This window comes from Crotalus tigris, unplaced genomic scaffold (genome assembly GCF_016545835.1).
Source record: "Crotalus tigris isolate CLP2741 ecotype Arizona unplaced genomic scaffold, ASM1654583v1 scf7180000018548.2558034, whole genome shotgun sequence".
NCBI lineage: Eukaryota > Metazoa > Chordata > Lepidosauria > Squamata > Viperidae > Crotalus > Crotalus tigris.
Genome location: NW_024097071.1, coordinates 1,726,623 through 1,745,487, shown reverse-complemented (window position 1 = coordinate 1,745,487; position 18,865 = coordinate 1,726,623). Strand labels below are relative to the sequence as shown.

At 38.5% G+C, this 18,865-nt stretch overlaps 1 protein-coding gene across 2 annotated transcripts; it reads right to left on the bottom strand.

Annotated features, from left to right (window-relative positions):
• Nucleotides 1-2,025: 2,025 nt before the first annotated feature.
• WDR91 (WD repeat domain 91) lies at nt 2,026-18,538 on the bottom strand. 2 transcript variants are annotated; one of them, XM_039354133.1, is made up of 16 exons: nt 18,200-18,334; nt 16,922-17,005; nt 15,363-15,542; nt 14,541-14,748; nt 13,954-14,036; nt 13,409-13,536; nt 12,663-12,840; nt 12,335-12,493; nt 10,019-10,218; nt 9,518-9,668; nt 8,458-8,552; nt 7,358-7,526; nt 6,527-6,635; nt 5,340-5,452; nt 3,989-4,186; nt 2,026-3,369 (listed from the first exon to the last, which is right to left on the bottom strand). In XM_039354133.1, the coding sequence occupies exons 3-16, from the start codon at nt 15,429-15,431 to the stop codon at nt 3,205-3,207; spliced, it is 2,025 nt and encodes a 674-aa protein (XP_039210067.1). In that variant the 5' UTR covers nt 15,432-15,542; nt 16,922-17,005; nt 18,200-18,334; the 3' UTR covers nt 2,026-3,204. The 2 variants fall into 2 exon arrangements, with proteins under 2 accessions (XP_039210067.1, XP_039210066.1); XM_039354132.1 differs by lacking the exon at nt 16,922-17,005 and having other exon boundaries at nt 18,200-18,538.
• Between the last annotated feature and the right edge of the window lie 327 nt (nt 18,539-18,865).

Here is an 18,865-nt window from a genome sequence, read left to right as displayed (position 1 = left end):
GATATGTCGGAGGACAGAGGGTACACAGGTCACCACAAGGGCCATCTGCCCCCAGGGGTAATCAAGTGGGTCGACCTGCCACCGGCCCTGGTCTCCCCTTGGCATCTCTTGCTCGTTGCTGCTCTTTGGTCCCATCGCCAATGGCGTCTGTAGTAGTGGGAGGTCTACCAGGCCTTATCTCTCTGGTAGCGTGGCCAGAAAACGCAGTCATAGGATGCAGGGGGGCCAGGAGTCGGTAGGAGAGCCATGTGGCCCCCTCCCCTTGACGGTCTACTCCATGCCCTAGGCCATGAAACCAGTCCATGGCCCATGGCCATAGGCACAGGCGTCTCCCTGGCTGGGTACGGTAATGATCCTTAGGCCGCCTGTCCCACCACCTGCCTTGCCTCAGTGGCAGCAGCAGCAGCCTCATCCAGCAGAAGCCTGTCAGCCTTCAGCCCTCCCAGCCCAGGAAGCCCATTCTGGGCAAAGAGAGCAAGCACAGTTGCAGCAGCCTCAAGGCAAGCATAGCCGGGCATTCTCTCACAGAAGCAAGGCCGGGCTGTAGGGTCCGGTGCCCCAGGACTGGGCACCCTCCCCCAGGCAGCTGTGCAAGTCCCCATGTGGCCTGAGAGTGTTGGCAAGGCTCCTCCAGTGGATCTGGCCCCAGTGCCTGTCCTAGTCCTGCCCCTCCTCTGCCAGAGATCCCTGGATCCCCCCCCCAGCCCCATCTGGGCCCCCACAGGAGCTCGATGCATGCAATATGTAACTGTTTTGCACCAAATTCAATCCACATCAAAGTTCACTATATTCCATGGCGCTTATTCCCAAGCCAGTAGACAAGACTGCAGGCTGAATCCAATTCATCCCAGTTCCTCACACAACAAGCTGTACAGTTATTCTTTTAAATATCTCAAACTAGAATCCATAAAACCAATAAATCCCAATTTTTAAAAAGAAAAACACCACTGGATGTTTACTCGCCCTATGAATCAAGATGCTTTGCGTTGCTTGCCAATACCCACCTTGGAAAGCCAGAGGAAGAACTGGGGCTTTTCAAGTGCTCATAGAAAAAAGAAACACCCTCACCCATCATACCTCCAAACACAAAGCAATAGCATAAACAACCATTTTCCACTGGCTGCTGTGGTGGAAGCCAGTTTTACTCCATTATGTTAGTTGCACACCAGTAGCTTTTGGGACTTGAATTTCAAGGAGGCATCCGGAAGCAGAATGAGACATGTTGCGTACACTAGAGCTCTTTGTGAGAAGGAAAAAAAAGTGATGAAAATCAGTTTTTTCAAACTCAGCACCTTTAAGATGTGTGGACTTCAGAATTCGCACCAGTTCGACAGAACCGTCAGCTAATTTTTTGTTGCCCAGCCCCAGAATGGACTTCCAGAAGCGGCATCCACCCAGAGAACCGGTTGTTCACATATTTGAATCCCAACACTGAGTCCACACCTTAAAGGTACAGAGTTTGAAAAACACTGATCCAAGTGTCTTCTGGTAACCCCCTCTGTCCTTTGAATAATTGCCACAGTTCCTTTTATATCATTTTGTTATGTTAGTCTCAGAAATGTCCACATATCTTCATTTATCACAATTAAATACTTCAAAGTGATAAAAAGGATTTTTAGGTGCAAAACAATTTCTAAATAAACTTGATTTTTTCCTCTAAATCTGACATGCATTTATTCTTCCCCTTAATTTCATATTTTGTTTGCACAAGACATCAAACTATATAATAGCTGTATTTTATCTGATTCTGTTTTAATAAAATTAATGTGGTTAGTTCATGATTTGGTGTGCGATGTCAAGCCACAATAAACTATAATTATTAACCATAAACTTGTCATAGGAATGCAGCCACATCTGAACTCCTCATATGAGTCTCTATCACAGGAATGCTAAAGTATGGAAATTATATATCCAACTGAGATTTTACACTGTTGCAGTGTGGGATGCAGCCATCTGAAATTCTGGCAGCTCAACGCTTTTCCTCTAGTGAAAAAGGCCTTACCAATAAATGACAACACTCAGTCGTAAGGGGATTGTTCTGGGCTCCCCTCCCCCATTTTTTAATCAGTCTATACTGCATTTCCATAAGCATGCTATGGTTGCAATGGTGCCATTTCATCTATCTTCCCCCTAAAAAAATAGAATGATTCTAAATTATTATAGGCTGTAGGTTTGAACTTTTCTCCGTTTCTTTCAACGATCTTCAGTACTTGCCAAACCACATTTTATTACAGACACTATTGTTCATCTTATGTTTGGACTTCTGATGTGTCTAATCTATTACAGTTGAAAACCACAGCTGTGCCTCCTTAGATGTATTTCTGAGAGTAACTGCATTTGGTGAACTCAGGCTGATGACCAAGAATGCTATTCATGTTACATATATCTAAAAAATTATGGATCGACATAAAAGCAATTCCAAGGTATGCTCGTGGTTTTGCTTGGATCTTAAGCCATGCACAGATGTTTTTCCACTGTGTACAGTGTATTCTTATCCTCTCAAACATGCAAATTGCTACAAATATAGAAAGCAAGCTAAGAGTTCCATAAAACTCTTGGCTTGTTTTCTTTCCTAACAGAACTTAATTAGAATGAACTGATTTGGTAGTAATAAACAGATGAGCCATTTCATAACATTTTTGCTATCATATGCTTTCTGTAGTCTATATCAGATGTCCAAAACTCTAAATAAAGGAAAATAAACAATATGAATTATATAATAACTTTTTTTCTTCTAGAGCATAGCACGGAATGTTCTTCAAACAACCAAAACAGCATAATGTAAATGGAATCAAATTTTCTTCTAGTAAAAATGCAACTAATACTGTTAGTTTTGAAAAAGACTTCCCACTCAATCTCCTACCTGCTAGAACCATAACAAATTTGTACTCCATCTTGGGACAAACCCAGTGAATTATGGCTATGTGCTAATGAAGACCAAGAGGAAAAATGGGCTGATCCTTATTGAAAGGAGCTTGATGATCAGGGAATGTTTAATATTTGTTGAGATGAATTGTTAGAAAGTCCTCTTCTAAGTGGCAGTAGTTTTGCAGTTAAATTTAACTCCTAACTTAAAAAGAGATTATGACCTTTAGACAAGTGATTAAACCCTCCCACCCCACAAAACCTTGAAGCTAATGGTTAATACTGATTGATCATTCTTCTGTAGAAAAAAATTGTTCTCATCTTGGAGCATAGTTTCCTTTAAGACTTCTGTGCAAGTAGAGTGGTTAGTTTGATCTTCCCATCCATGGATGCAGTGAGACAGGTCCCACAATCCATGGCTGTGCACCAGTCCACAGTGACTACCGGAGCCCTATGTCCTCCAAGGGAAAGACAGCTCTCTAGTATTTTGTCATTGCTATTCAGCTGAAATACAGAAACAATAAATCAAAGATTAGCAAGGTTTTATGGTACAAATCACTTGCCAATATGGAATCTAAAATTCTAGGACAACTCTAGTTCTTTAAAAAAAATAGAATATTACCTTGGACTTTAAGCATAGAGCAGAGCCGAGATAAATAATGCCAGAATGATTATTAAAGTACAATATATACTAATGTCAATGAAGGTTATATGGATCATAAAACAGATCAAATTTTCATCACTCTACTTCTCAAAATATGCTGCATTTATACTCTGTCTCCACTTATGAGTTTCCCAAACCCTTTAACAAGATATATGATCATAGGAAAGTTAACTAATATAGATGGCTACAAGAACCAAGATCTCCTTTGGTAAATTCCACCCAGAGGCACTATATGTAGCCTAACATATAATACTACAATTCAATGTGGCTACTTGGTTTTGGCTTAGACGTGTGATTTCTAAATCATATATGCTTTCATAAGTTATGCAAATTGTGAAATTGCCATCAAATTGATGCTTATTCATAAATCAGGTTAAAGGCCTGGTTTAGAATGAACAAATTCAGTTCTTCAAACAAAGTCAGAGACAGCATGTAATTATCTTAATCAATAACTAGTACCTTGTAGATAACCCCTCCAGTGGAAGAACAGGTTAACATGTAGTTTCCTTCAGAATCAAATGCAAAGAGCCTTCCACGTGGGAATTGGACTTGTTTGTATCCGCTGTAGCCAGACAACACAAAGGGCCCAGTGGCATCTTTAGGGAGACTAAATTCAGAAATTTTGCATCCGCTTTTATGGATATTCCATTGAATAAACTACAATGATATAACAGAGCCCAGTAAGATATATAACCATTCACATGCATTATTTACTTTGTAATAGCACCCACAGATACAGAGAAAAAAAATCATTGATACCAGAAGAAACACAACCAATGGGGGTCCCTACAAATTAAGACATCTGTTTTCAAAATGATTTATAGATTCACTGGACGAACAGCTTTCAGATGAAACTTCAGAAGATACAGAGAGTTACAAGGTCTTTTCCAGATAGGGCGATATTAATTAGATGTAGTTACCAGCTATTTTGAGGGCCAAATATATCTCCAAAGAAAAATATACCATGTTTCCCTTAAAATAAACCCTAGCTTGATTTTTACGCATGTGCCTAACATAAGCCCTACTCCCAAAATAAGCCCTAATTAAGAGCATGTGAAACTGGCCACCTGCCCATTCCATCTGGTTGTTCGTGGTGCTACTACAAGGTGAGGCGAGGCAGGTAGGGGAGGAGGTGGAGCTGTCCCACCCGCCCCCACAGCCAGGCCTCCAAAGCCCTGACACCTGTCTCACCTTGTGGCGGTGGCACCAACAGTCCCGTCCAGCAGGAGCCAGCGTGGCTGCTGCCAGCCCACTTCTGCTTGCGTGCTTCACCTCCAGCCTCCGTTTCACCAGCAGAGGCCATCAGGAAAGGCCTCTGCAGCCAAGAACAGAGCCCTGGGTTGACCCGCTCATCATTCCCAGCCTCCATTTCATCGGCAGAGGTCTTTCCTGAAGGCTCCATTCTCGGCTGCAGAGGCCTTTCCTGAAGGCCTGTGCCAGCTAAATGGAGGCCATGGGGGCGATGCACGCATCAGCCCAGGGCTCTGTTCTCGGATGCAGAGGCCTTTCCTGAAGGCCTCTGCCAGTGAAATGGAGGCTGGGGGTGATGTGCACGAGTGGCCATAGAGGAAGAGGGCCAGTGGCGGGCACGCAGGCTCATGCTAGATGGGGTTGTTGGTGCCACTGCCACAAGATGAGACAGTAAAAAAAATAAGACATCCCCCCAAAATAATATCTAATGCCTCTTTTGGAAGCAAAAAAAATATAAGACTGGATCTTATTTTCAGGGAAACACGGGTAAATACTGATATAAATAAATGTGTTGCTGTCATATATAATGTCAGTTTGGCCACAATTTTTTAAAACCTACCTTTCCATCTTCACCTATGCTATAAACAGCATTCTCATCATAGCTGAATTCAACAGAATAAACCTCCCCATCGTGGGCCTTCCAGCTCATAGCACATTCATGCTGCTGCATATCTGGAAGACAGAGAGAAAAAGGCCACATGGATTATCCTCATAGTTCTCTAAGACAGTTTTTGAACTTGGTGTCTTTCTTGCCCATCCATGTTGATATTCTGACTGAAAAGACTTTTGCTGGTTGGTGTTATAATGGAATGATTTCGCTAGAGGAAGGAAACAATAAGAGGAGGAAAATAATTATCTTTATCTGCATGAATACAACAGTTACCATGGTCTTCAACATGATTAATTCCACCAATCTTCCATCTCCACTGGCTATAGGTGCTCTGAAGCTTGGGAGACAGCAATTTGATAACCTCCATTGAATTTGGGCACAACATATATTGTGGATTTTATCAATGCTTTGCTTTCAGAGAAAATGGAGTTAGAACTTCATTGGGGGTGGATGTTCTTCATCCCTAACTGAAGCTACATCCAACAAACAAAGACCAATTTTGAAACCTTAACAATCTCTACCAAAACACAAACAATCATTAGTTCTGTTTATTCCAGTATGAGGTAAGAAAGCAGAGAGAGTGATCTAGTGGTTAAAGCACCAGGCTAGAAAGCAGGAGGCTGTGAATTCAAGTCCCACCTTAGCCATGAAAGCTAGCTGGGTGACCTTGGGCCAATCACTCTCTCTCAGCCCCAGACACCTCACAGGTTGTTGTCATGAGAAAACAGGAGGAAGAAGATGTGCTGGATATGTTCACTGCCTTGAGTCATTTGTAAAAATAATAAAGTGGGATACAAATAAATAAAAAGTTAACTGCCAAGTCCTAACATGAAATCTGATATAGAGATCTTCACTCAATGTTATACATATACAGATCAATAACAACCTCCTGAATGTTGTATCTTAGCTGAGAATTATAGTCAAAATATACCTAAAATACACTGCATTGTATCTATTAAAATGAGGGATCTAATAAAAAGTAAATGATTAAATGAGAATAACATCACTGGTTAACTTTTGTCAGTGTACCAGCCTTTGGCCCATTCTCCCACTCCTGCTCTACAACAAAGTGTCTGCTCAGTAACTGAAAATCCTAGGACCTACAGAATTTAAAATGGGGGAAAAAAGCCATTTACCAAAGAGGCGAATTATGCCATCTGCTGCTCCAGTGACCAGGAGATTCCCATTATGGTTGAAGGCTGTGCAGTTTATAGCAATGGGCTCTGGTTCAAGAGAAAATTGGAGCTGAAACAGCAAACAGAACACAGAATGTAAATTGCTCAGGGAGCAATTACTCTGAGATATCCATCTGAGAATTGCGTTGAAATAAGATGAGTAGCAAATAATTCAAATGAATAAATAAATAATCCAGTTGTTCGAACACCACAAACTTACATCTGAGTTTTTTCATCTCCCATTGTATTCTGTAAATACTAAATGGAGCTTTTCATAAACTAGCCTATGTTTCCTGAAAGCAGTTATTTATAAAATGAAAAAATTCCCACCAAGAGAGGTCTAAATATAACCTGATTAGAGATGAAGGATATCCTCCCGCAAGTTCATTGGAAGAGACATATTTTTTTTAACATGTTTTCTTTGCAGTTAAAGATGGCTCAACTTTGAATGATACAGTGCTTAGTACAACAGGATCTGCGTCATTCAAAGCTGTACAAAAAGTACATCTAACCATAAAAGCCAACTAGGCATCCTTGGCCAATATTGAATCTAGAAGGTGGCAATAAGCAAACATATTGGTCAACTTGGCATTAGCTCATATCAACATTAAAGCTACTGTGATGACAATTATTCAAAAGTTCTAAGCAATCATAATATTAAGGAGAAACATATGAAGGATTTGTTAAAAACATCAGTTAAGTACCCTCTTTTTTTGAGCTATAGATTAAGAAAATATTTTTATTTTTATCAAACAAGCACAAGGGTGTGTGGGGGAAAAATACACACTATACCTGCTGCTTCATAGTTTTGGTATCCCACAAAAGCAATTTCCCAGGAACTTGATTGATACCCTTTCCTCCAGAATCTGATGTAGCATAATCTAGCTGATTGACAAGGCCAGATGCTGCAGCTGAACAGACAAAGGAAGCACCACTTGGACTACAAGCAAGGGACAGGATCCTGAAATAAAGAGATACAATGTGGCTTTCCACATAGTCCAGCAAACCAAGAGGGAAAGCAACTGCTATTGGGACTGATCAGAATTTCCTAACACAAAAATATGCATCTATACTGGGTATAAATACTCACTCTCAATATTAAAAATGTAAGCATATACCTTCTTCATTCTCTCCACCTCCAATCTCTGAAGATCTCTTAAATAAATGCAAATGAGTAAGAACTGCTATGGATGACTATGACCAAATATCTGCAGAATAAAGTCTGTGTGTCAGCTCATGCTGCACCCCAAGAAAATCCTTTGCTTCCCCCTCTACCACTTGGCTTAGTCCTGTGCCTGATCATGGTACCACTCTGGAACTTTGATGATATAGCCGCATTATACTCATCCTTTCTCTTCAACTGTCTTACAACTCAAAGAGGAGAAGGAGGCTTGTCACACTTACCAAAAGTGATAAATAAAATTATTAAAGTCTTATTTGATTCTTCTGTCACAGAATTTTCCTACGCAGAGAAGCCATAGTATGTAAAATACCCCAAATACAGCATTAACAATTCCCCCCAAGACTGTTGAAATAGCAAAGAAGTGACAGAAGCAAAGCTGAAAATACACTCAAGATTCCAATAAAGGATATTATTTGTAGCTCAGAGTTGAAATGAGGGATCCTTGTTGCTTTCTGAGCTTGATTGTTTTCTTGCAGATGTTTCATTACCCAAACTAGGTAACATCATCAGAGTTTACCCTAGGTTGGGTAATGAAACATCTGCAAAAACCCAGCCAAGCTCAGGACAGCACTAAGGATCTCACGCTCATGATTCCAATTCACAAATAAGCAATCAGTTTAAGCAACAATGAACAGTACTGTTCTTATTCTTGTCACAAAAATCACTATCACTCGAGATGAAATATAAAAGCTAAAGATCAGGCTTATACCTGGGCATATCTTCATCAATGCTAATTTCACAAAGATTCTTCTTGGCTTCAGTGTCATAGAGACGAACAGTACCAACTCCACTGCCAAGCAACAACTTCAGAGAAGTAACAGAGGAAAAACAGAGATGAACGATATGATTGGTATTCCTCTGAAAATTAACAGGCTTTGTGTGTTTGTGTGGGAAGGGTGCTTTTATTATTTAGCTTAGGCCATCTACAGTTTGCTAGACAGTATGCCTTCCTAAAGTTTACTTTAAAGTTTACTTAAAGTTTACATATTTTTTTTAAAGAGGCCTGATTGAGAGTAATCTTGTGTCTTGGAGGCTAGGGCAAGTCCAGATCCTTGCATGGTAAATAAAGAAATCAAACCTTGTCTTTGTTGTTGTTTGATGATGTTAAAGGTATCATAGGATGTAAATTGTCGCAAGAAAAGCTGCCTTTTGCAATTGACTGATGGGGATTTTATCAATGCCAGTGATGTTCAAGTGATGCTTCAGATGTTTGGGAATTATTATTATATAATCAGTTCAATGATTTAGGACAACACACATTTAAAATAAATCACAGCATCAGCCAAGGAATACAAATAAGCAATAAGAAACAATCAAGTGGATAATCAAAATAGTTTTTAACCATGGAATATTCCCAGAACAGAGAGCTATAAGAAGAAACTCAAAATTGCTCAACAACAATAATGAGCTGATACCTGTTAAACTGATGGAAGATATTAGAACAACACTTGTAACGTAATATCCAAGCTACAACCTTTTAGTTTCACTTTCTGAATTTTTTTCCAGAAATCACCCAACATAGCAAATTTTTATTCTGCAATCCTTTTCTCTTAATTTTGTTACAAGCCTAGTATTTGTAGCATCATCAATGCCCTAAAACCATAGCTGCCATCAGAGCCAGGTATCTTAAGGTACTTTTATGCCTAGGAACATCCAAGCAAAAAGGAAGGTGGGTTTAGTACAACTTCTTCAATATGGCTCCCTCCTCATAGACTGGATTAAAAATCATCCCTTACCAAAACCATAATCACGTAACCCCAGTTACTCACCAGCCTGTCCCGTTTGGTTGCCCATTCCAGAGAAAGCAGTGGAGACTTGGAAATTGAAGACGCTTTTGTCTGCATGACAGGATTGAAAGACCACACCTTGATGACTCCATCCACATCTAAACTGGCCACTCTTCTGCCAGAGCAGTCTACCCTGCACACAGAAAGATAGACTTTTGCATTTATAGTCTTCTCTTCATAAATTTGATATGGATTTCTATTACCCATTTGATCTTTCATATCTATGTGTATGTGTAGATATTTTCTACACATCTACCCTGTGTAGATATTTTCATGCTCATTTAAATAGTATTTCTAATATGCAAAACTTTGTATATTTCTTATGATAACAAAACATGTACCAAAATATAATTTGCAATTGACAAACTGGGAGCCAAGAATAAATGTCCACACTTTGGTATGGTAAGTTCACAAAGATTTGGATTCCACTCTATTGAGATGATATTGATAAATATGACATTCAGTTTTCTATTCAATCCTTACCGGCAATGCATGATGGATGAGTGGTGTTCTCCATATTCCTCTTGACTCAGAACAATGAAGGGCTGCTCATGCCTTATGCCTCCAGCATCTATGACAGTTCCAAATACTTTTGTCTGGTTTTCCAGTTGTTCAACATGAAGCTCAGGGAATGGCTCTGTTTCAATGACAGTAATCTCCGCTTTCTTCTCAGCATTCTGTCCCTAAAAAGACACAGCCAACTAGGAGAATCAATTAAGCTCTTCAAACCTATCTTGCATCAAGCTAGGTTTTAGGTAACTAAGACTACAGATTTGTATCCTATCAGCAACAACACAAATATTATTATGAAAGTTACAAATTGCAGGATGAGACATTTTTGTTCATTGATCTATCCATTCTCAGAGAAATCACCCTTGGGAGAAAAGCAAACACTGAACTATTTGAACCTAATGAAACTAGACCCCTGAATTCAATTCAATATCCAGTCTAAAATTACCTCCTCATCCAGAGACTGCACAATAAGTTAGACCACTGCATATCTTACTATATCTAAAAAGCAAACCCGTCATTCAAGCCAGCAAAAACGCAGAAATTCTGTATGGTTTACTATAATATCTGATCACAGCCTAATGGCATTATTTATGGCATTTAGGAGAACGTTTCAACCTCATTATTAGAAGATCCAAAGCTCGTTGATGAACAACAAAAAGATTTTGAGATTTTTTTTTTCAAATAGACAATTTACCAATTTGATCACTGTCTGGGATGTGTTTAAAACATTTCTCAGTAGGCATTTCATAAGGACTGGTTATACATATTTTATAGTGGAAATGCAATAAATTCAAAGGTAAAGTCATACATGATTTGGTTATATTTTCTGGTTGTTCTATATTGATTAAATATTAATTTTGAATCAAGCTTCAAAGGTGTAAATATATTATTACATTCCATTCCAAATATTTAGAAATAATCTATTTAAGATCCATCATACTTAGATGGTAACAAAAGTTATTATCATAGGAAAGCTACACGTATAAATGGGACAAAAAACTGGTATGATTAAACATGCACACCCTCACTTTTCAAAAGTTCCTTAGTGATACAATAAAAGGACTGGACAATATGTTAGCCCAATGATGGCAAACCTTTTAGAGACTGAGTGCCCAAACTGCAACCCAAAACCCACTTATGCGTCATTGGGTGCCGGGTGGGTATGGCCCATTGGGTGGATGTAGCCCATTGGGTGGGCATGGCTGCGATGGTAACAGCAGACTGGGTGGAACTAAAAAGCTCACTATTTCATTTCATGTGTACATGCACACACAAACAAACTCAGCAACAAATACAGAGAATTAATTCTTAACATGACCCTTAATCATCCAAAAAAAGAGATCTCAGGGATCCAGCAGAAATAGAATAAACAAATAATGAGAGAAGCTTAGAATTACAAACATTTAGGAAAAAGATTGAGAACACCAAGTACTACAATGTTCTAATCTACCCTGAAAATATTGTCAATAATTCTAATTGCCCAAGTCAACAAAATATTGAAGGACAGTGAAGAACCTACTTCCTATTTTCTAAAAGTTTATTTCTAAGGGTTCAAATTGAAAGAAATTTTGTTTCTAAAATCTGTGCTGCAACAATACTTTTTGTACATGTACCATGTCTTAGTTATTTGCCATTAGAAGGGTAATTGTAAAAAAAAAAAAGGCATAGCCCAGTCAGTTCTAATAGAAGAGGTAACTATTAGCAACTTTCTACTATTCTAGAAATAAGTAACTGAGGGCTTATTACAATCCACAAGAAATGTTCACATAAAATGCAACTATGTTTTCTGACCACAGATCACAATGGGTCTTTCATAATCAATTTTTTTAAAGATGGGAAAGTGCTGCTTATTTCTTTTCTATCAAGTTTCAAAAGCTGGGAAGGCTTGCACAAGTTTTTCCCCTACGTAGTATTCATCTCTGAGTGCAAATACACTAAGGGAGAAATAAGCAGCTGACTAGTCATAGGACAAAAAGCCTATGTAAACTTCTGCTGCTCAAACTATTTTAAGGAAAAAATATTTCAGAACCTTTTGTCCCTTTCATGATTCATAAGAAAACATCAGCTGGCAGAAGAAATAACACTGATGTTTTATCACTTGCCCAGTTCAAATAGGTGACTCATTAAAAAAAAAACCCAAACAAATAAGTAACTGCTCAGACGCCATGGGTCATTTTGCCTTACACCAATCAGCTGGTTATGAGCAGAAAGACACATAGTTCACTTTACTCAGAAATACTCAGAAGGAAAACTTGCCCTATCCACACAAGACACTAGCCGCACTACCTGCAAAGCTATTTTAGATCCAAACTCTTTCTTTTCCTTTCCATGATCCTGTAAACGTCTCTGATTCTGTTGTATTGAGATAGGCTCCATGGAAACCACACCACCGATATGACTTTTTGATTCCTTGCCTCCAATTGCTGCCTCTTTCCCTTTGGGAACCTAGAAAGCAAAGGGAAGATTTGACACATTTTTATTCTCCAAAGCCCCATGTCTAAATTAGGAATTCAGGTACGTAACAGAATAGCAGACACAAAAACAATACTGTATTGTGCATTCTGATTCTTACACATCACACACAGAGACAGAAATTGCAATTATTTCTCCTTACCTGGTGATTTGGCAGCTCTTTTCTGCCTCCTTGTGTGATTCCTGTCTGTGCTGGTGTGGCTCCTGTTGGCTGGGTTGTTCTTGCAGGGCCCTTTTTGCTCTGAGGTAGCAAGGAAGACAGGAATCCTCCTCGGGCCTGCAGAGAATGTGCAGTGCTTCTCTGGCTGCATATCAAGTCACTAAATGAGATGCAGGGAGTAGTGGTGGGGAGGCAAATTAATGGAGGTGAACCCTAAATCTCCATACCTGACAAAAATTCCACTTTCCAAAAGAATTTTCATTTATGTCACATAATGTTTATTTTCAGACAAAGAGTCCTTGAACGACACTTCTCCAACCTGGCTTGTTCAGAAACATTGTAGGATTCCAAGTTTCAGAATTCCCACTCTTGAACAGCCAACTAGCTGAGAATTTATAGCAATAAAGTCCCAAGATTCCTAGAGGCACCCAGCTGGGGGATTCTTTCTTACACGAAGTGCATTTAACAACTCATGAAGATTTTTTTTTAAAAAAAAAAAAGAGATACCTAACCATCAGTTTTATGAGAACGTGGAATGCCAAGGAGAGGGAGAAGGTGGAAGACAAGAAATAAATTTCAAATGTTTCCTTATCTTTCTCTTCCATCATATCTATCTATGTCTCTAGGAAAGTTCACTAGGTAAATCATGCAAACACTTCTATAAGGTCCAGGATTTCTCTGGGTAATCTAACTGTGTGCTCAGTGATTAGCCTCTAACATACACTCACAGCTCTGAGTCTCCCAGATGGTCCATGTTAACTACATATGAAGGAAGTTTATGATGAAGTGTCAAATCCTCCTCCTCCTGTTGTTCCTCTTTTTTTATATGGGAGTATTCTGCTTGCAAAGCAAATAACTAAAAAAAGATGGGGGAGAGAGAAAGAATTGAATTGATTTCCCTCTATATGAATGCAAGCCATAGAAATGGAAATTAATTGGTCATTAATTTCAAAACAGCAATTATATTAGCACAAACTATTAGGTAAGAATCTTAGTTTATCAAACTTCAACATGAATGGGCAGCATACACAAGCATACTTACAAGCCACAAAGGAACATTTTTATATGATTCATTTAAACATTTCAGATAATCTAACAAACATTGCTTGAAATTTGGTTTATAAATCCTGACTTGTTTGATACTTAATTCAAGTTCATATTGTGAAGATCTATTTTTTCATAGTTTTTCTAACTACATATAGTGAAAGATGGAACAATATATTTCAGTGCCAGAACTGGGACACAAATCTTAATATACAGGTGCAATTCTTACCTTTTGACAAAGAATTTCATTTTTTTCTTGCAGGAGATTGTTCCGCTGACATTCTGCTTCGAAGTTCAGAATCACTGGCACAGGTAACAAAGACTAAGGATAAAGATACTTAAGATACTTACAGGACTCTTCCCTTTGCATATGCACCAAACTTTAAGTACATTCCAAGAACCCTAAAAATTTGGGGGGAAATATCTTAACTGTGCCTTCCCTGGTACTGCTCTTGCCCTATGAAATAACATCCCCCGTCCCCCAAGGTCCAGCATTATAAACTTGACTTTGTGAGTCCTTTTGGACCAGTGGACTATATGATCCCATCTGAATGCTATAGTTTCTCGAACAGTTTAGCCAAAATTACATTTAGCTGGGTTTCTAGCACACAATTCTAGCATGGCAGAGTGATGGATGATTATTTGAAATATAAGAAAATATATTAATTCATTAGCTATAGAAGCAGTTGTGCTAGAATGGAAAGGTGATTCCCTCATAAAAACAATTATTACTTTCTAACAAAAAAGTAAAAGAAAACATGCACAGAAAAGCAGTTGCTTCAGGTTTACAATATTCTTCCATATGAAAAAGGATATGAATACACTGAAATAAAACACTGAGGAAGTTATGTAGAGAAACAATGAAAATATCCATCCACCGACGGGAAAAATACATGGCAAAGTTAGGGTTTGCATCTGGATTTGGGATAAAAGGCAAAATAAACCAATCCTTCCATTCAGTCTGATTTTGAAGTTCGGAGGCTTGTTTGAGAAAGAATTCTTGTATCTTGTCATTTCTGTTCGTCTAAAATGTACAAAAAAGAGATTCAGATATCACTTTTTCCCCACAGCAGCAGCGGTTCAATCTTCAGCAACTGATAATGCAGATTGTATAGCTCTCTAACAAAATAAGAGTATCTTTCCCACTAAACTTGTACAGCTATTTTCTGAAGAATTATGTGTATCTTGTTTTGACAGAATACAGATAATCCTTGACATACGACCACAAATGAGCCCAAAATTTCTGTTTCTAAGTGAGACAGCTGTTAAGTGAGCTTTGCCTCATTTTATGATCTTTCTTGCCATAGTTGTTAAGTAAATCACTGCAGTTGTTAAATGAGTCACAATTGCTAAATGAATCTGGTTTCCCCATTCACTTTACTTGTCAGAAGGTCGCAAAAGATGATCATACAACCCCAGGCCACTGCAACTGTCATGAATATGAATCAGTTGCCAAGCATCTGCAGCAACATGGGGATGCTGCAAGAGTCATAAGTGTCAAAAATAGTTATAAGTCACTTTTTTCAGTGCTGTTGTAACTTCAAACAGTCATTAAATGAACTATAGTAAATCAAGGACCATCTGTACCTATTTTTAACTATCCTTATTTTGAAGCAAGCTTATTAAATCGACACAAACCTGCACAGCATGAATGAGATAATAGCGGTATAAACTGATTTTCAGCTTGTTCACTGTAGGTCGATACATATCCTCCAGTCGACTGAAAAGGCGTCTGTCAAGGTAACTCCAGTACTCTCGAAGAGCAGCTAGATCATAGCTGTGAACAAACTGCAGAAGCTGGTCCACTATCTTGTCCACCTAATTAGAAACCCTCCAAAGTAAGTTATGTAACCAACAACTTCAGTTATCAAGAAAAATCACAGCAATAATTAGGGGGTACAATTATCTGTCACAGGATAAAGGAGAGAAGGAAAAAATCAAAATCATGTATGTTGATCATGATTTACCAAGCAAACACTTGTCTCTTTTATAGAAACAAAGTTCAAATATATATAATTAAAATATACTTGACAGGGTTTAATAGTTCAGACCAGTACAACAATTCATACTAAAGGGGTATAGTAGTACATGTGGGGCTGTCTCTATTACCCAATTTCACATGGGCAAATTTGTTCTAATCCCAATTTCTCTGCTTCCTCTCCAAAAACATTGAGGGTCTGACAGCTTGGCTAAGGAGAAAATTTTATGAAACATATGTGCATCGTTAAATAAATGGTTAATGGAGATTAACATCCCTCTGTTAGCTCCTGGCATTTTTTATTCATATTTAAGATTTTTTGATGATCCATATCCAATGTATTAGCCGACTCAAAAGTCAAGACAATTAAAAGTTGTCCTGAGAAAGTACAATAAAGATTGCTTCTAATTTTTTTTGTTCCAGGATGAAATATAACCATCCAATAGTATAAAGAATGCAATTGAAAAGATATGTCTTAAATTCCAAATGAGGCAAGCCAAGATTTGAGGTAACAAGATGCAATGGGAACTATCTGGAGTCCAGGATATAGCTCTTAAAATGTTTGAAGAACTCCTAGCAATCTGAAATCTTTATAGCAACAGACCTGGGAGTCACACAGCATTTGCTTGATTGTTTTAACTTTGAAAAAATGAATGGCAAGTGGCAGGTAACTGAATGTTAAGTACAGGTAGGGAAGCTTAGAATAGTTTTGGAATATCTTTGGTTACTATCTGGAATAATCCACATTTGCTCCCTTCAAACATTGAAAAGTATCTCTAAATTGTGACATTCTGATTTATTCTCCATCTGCCTTTAACTCTGTTACTGAGAAGACCATAACCTTTGTTTCGATATACAGGTAGTCCTTGACTTATGACCATTCGTTTGGTGACCACTTAAGTTAAAACAGCACTTAAAAACGTGACTTACGAAAAGGTCTTTGTCTTAATAACTGATGCAGCATCTCATGTGCATATGATCAAAATTCAAGCGCTTGGCAACCAGTAAGTATTTACGACATTTGCACAATCCCAGGGTCACATGATCACCATTTGCGACTTTCCCAGCTGGCTTCCAACCATGTCAATGGGTGAAGCCGGAATTGCTTAATGGCCACATGATTAGCTTGACAACCATAGGAAAAAAGGTTGTAAAACTGGGTGCTTTGCTTAGCAACTGGGAATTCTGGTTCTAATTGTTGTTGTAAGTCAAGCACTACCTGTAATTTGTAGCCAATTTTTCTTCTTTATAACCCTCTGTCTCAGGTCAATTTCAGCTATAAAGGGAATGTCAGGTTATTGGCCTGTAAGTAGAGTAATAATATACAACTGTTGTCAGCTAAAACCAATAGAAATAGGAAAGAACAGGTCATTTCAAAAAAGAACTTGAAATAGAACATATAAAAACCAGAGATATATAAACATTTATTATAATATATACAGTAACTTTCCAGACAAGAGTTGCATCTGGCCTTTGACTGTTAGGTCAGGGTGCTTCAAACCAAATATTAGTTGGTAGGATTAGGAGAAAAAATATTTTATTTCATTTACTTTTGCCATTCTAGATTTATGTTTCATAATTTTCCACTTCTCTCATATTTAAAAAAAATACAATTTGGTAACAAGCGTTCTGCATATTGGTGAAGAGCTGGCTGGGACAATAAGGTTAGAATCCAGGATAGGTACGTATAGTTTTGGGTTGGGTGTGTGATTTTTCTAAATTTTATTTTATTTAATTCTTTTCATATTAGTTTTGTTTGTATTTTTAAACATTGTTGTTAACCAACCAGAGTTGTGTGACACAAAGTAGGTAGCAATACATAACTTTTAAACAAAATAATTTTAAAAGATCTATTATGACTGTACCTTGGCTTTAAAAGCATTTATTTCAGAAATTACATGGAGCCCTGAGGCTCCCGATTATGCCTCTGTCTGAAATATTAAATCAATTTAATAGCTATTTAACTTTTTATGAGATATGTCTGGACTTAGTCTTTTTAAATAAATTCTAGTGACAATTATTTTATTTTGATTAATAATCTATTAGGCAGATTCAATAATAGGAAAATATGATATATATAAGCAAAATGTCAACATCTAAATCTAACTAGAAGATGCTAATATCCATGCAGCCTAGGGACTTTTGAAAGGGATGCACTCTACACATGCTCTTCACCTCCCGTTCTCTAGTAAGACCGGTTCTAAAGAAGAGCTGCAAGGGACTGACTGGGTGCCTTCTAACTAACGAATTGGAAGCAAATCCAAAAATAATTTCAACCAGCCCTTGCTGAAAGGCAGGCCCATCCAGCCAGAAACCTCTGTTCCGGTAAGACGCTCAGAATTCCGGGCACAACAATGCTTTCTCTGTTCCTGCTTCTCGCAGTGGCAAATCAGCGTGAAAAAGGAAGACCGGGGAAGGGGCGTTCTGGACTAAATGCCCTCCCCATCACCTAAACCTCCCCAAACCAGCTCAGGCCTTTCCTCCCTGCAATCCTCACCCGGAAGCCTTTCTCCTTGTCTGCCTTGATCTCCGCATCTAGTTGTTTCAGCGTGGCAGTGAAGCCACGGAACAGCAAGTATTCCCGCACCAATTCGTCAACACGCTCCGCCGCAGCCGCCATCGCGCCCCCGGCTCGCCGACAAGACGAAGAGACGGCCGGAGTTCCATGCGCCGCCCTACGTTCGCTCGCTGCCCCAATCCTCCTCCTCGCTCCGCCCCTGGGTTTTCCTTCGCTACCCAACTTTTTATTACAAATGATTGACTTGTATTTACAAATTGTGATTTGTTTTGCTTAGAAAACTGAGTCTGAGCCTTAAAGCATTGATATCCTTAAAAGACGTTCGTTCCTTTGACTGATTTCTAGTTGAAATGTTAATTTATATTGTTAGTCCATGTATGATATGCCATACGCTAAATAATTAAATAAATCCTTTGACTGAGAATTGGCAACGCCGATTAGTAAAGAAAACTCATGATTTTGGCACAACCCTCGGGATTTCAGATTTTAAAGAACCTAGATGTTTCTTAATTAGTTTACTTAGTTATGAATTTTCCTTATCACACATAGTGTATGTAAATAAAAAATCCTTCATGTGAATGGACCCACCAACTTTATTACCTATCCTGTATATTAATGCTGCTAACCCTGTTATATTATTGTTTT

Excerpts from the sequence above, each read along its gene's own strand:
- WDR91 (XM_039354132.1), bottom strand. The coding sequence starts at position 18,322 with ATGGCGGCTGCGGCGGAGCGTGTTGACGAATTGGTGCGGGAATACTTG. Across the intron at positions 14,749-15,362 it reads ATCTCATTCATGCTGTGCAG|ACGAACAGAAATGACAAGAT; the intron begins GTTTGTGTCGAT and ends TGTACATTTTAG. Across the intron at positions 4,187-5,339 it reads GCATAGGTGAAGATGGAAAG|TTTATTCAATGGAATATCCA; the intron begins GTAGGTTTTAAA and ends ATATCATTGTAG.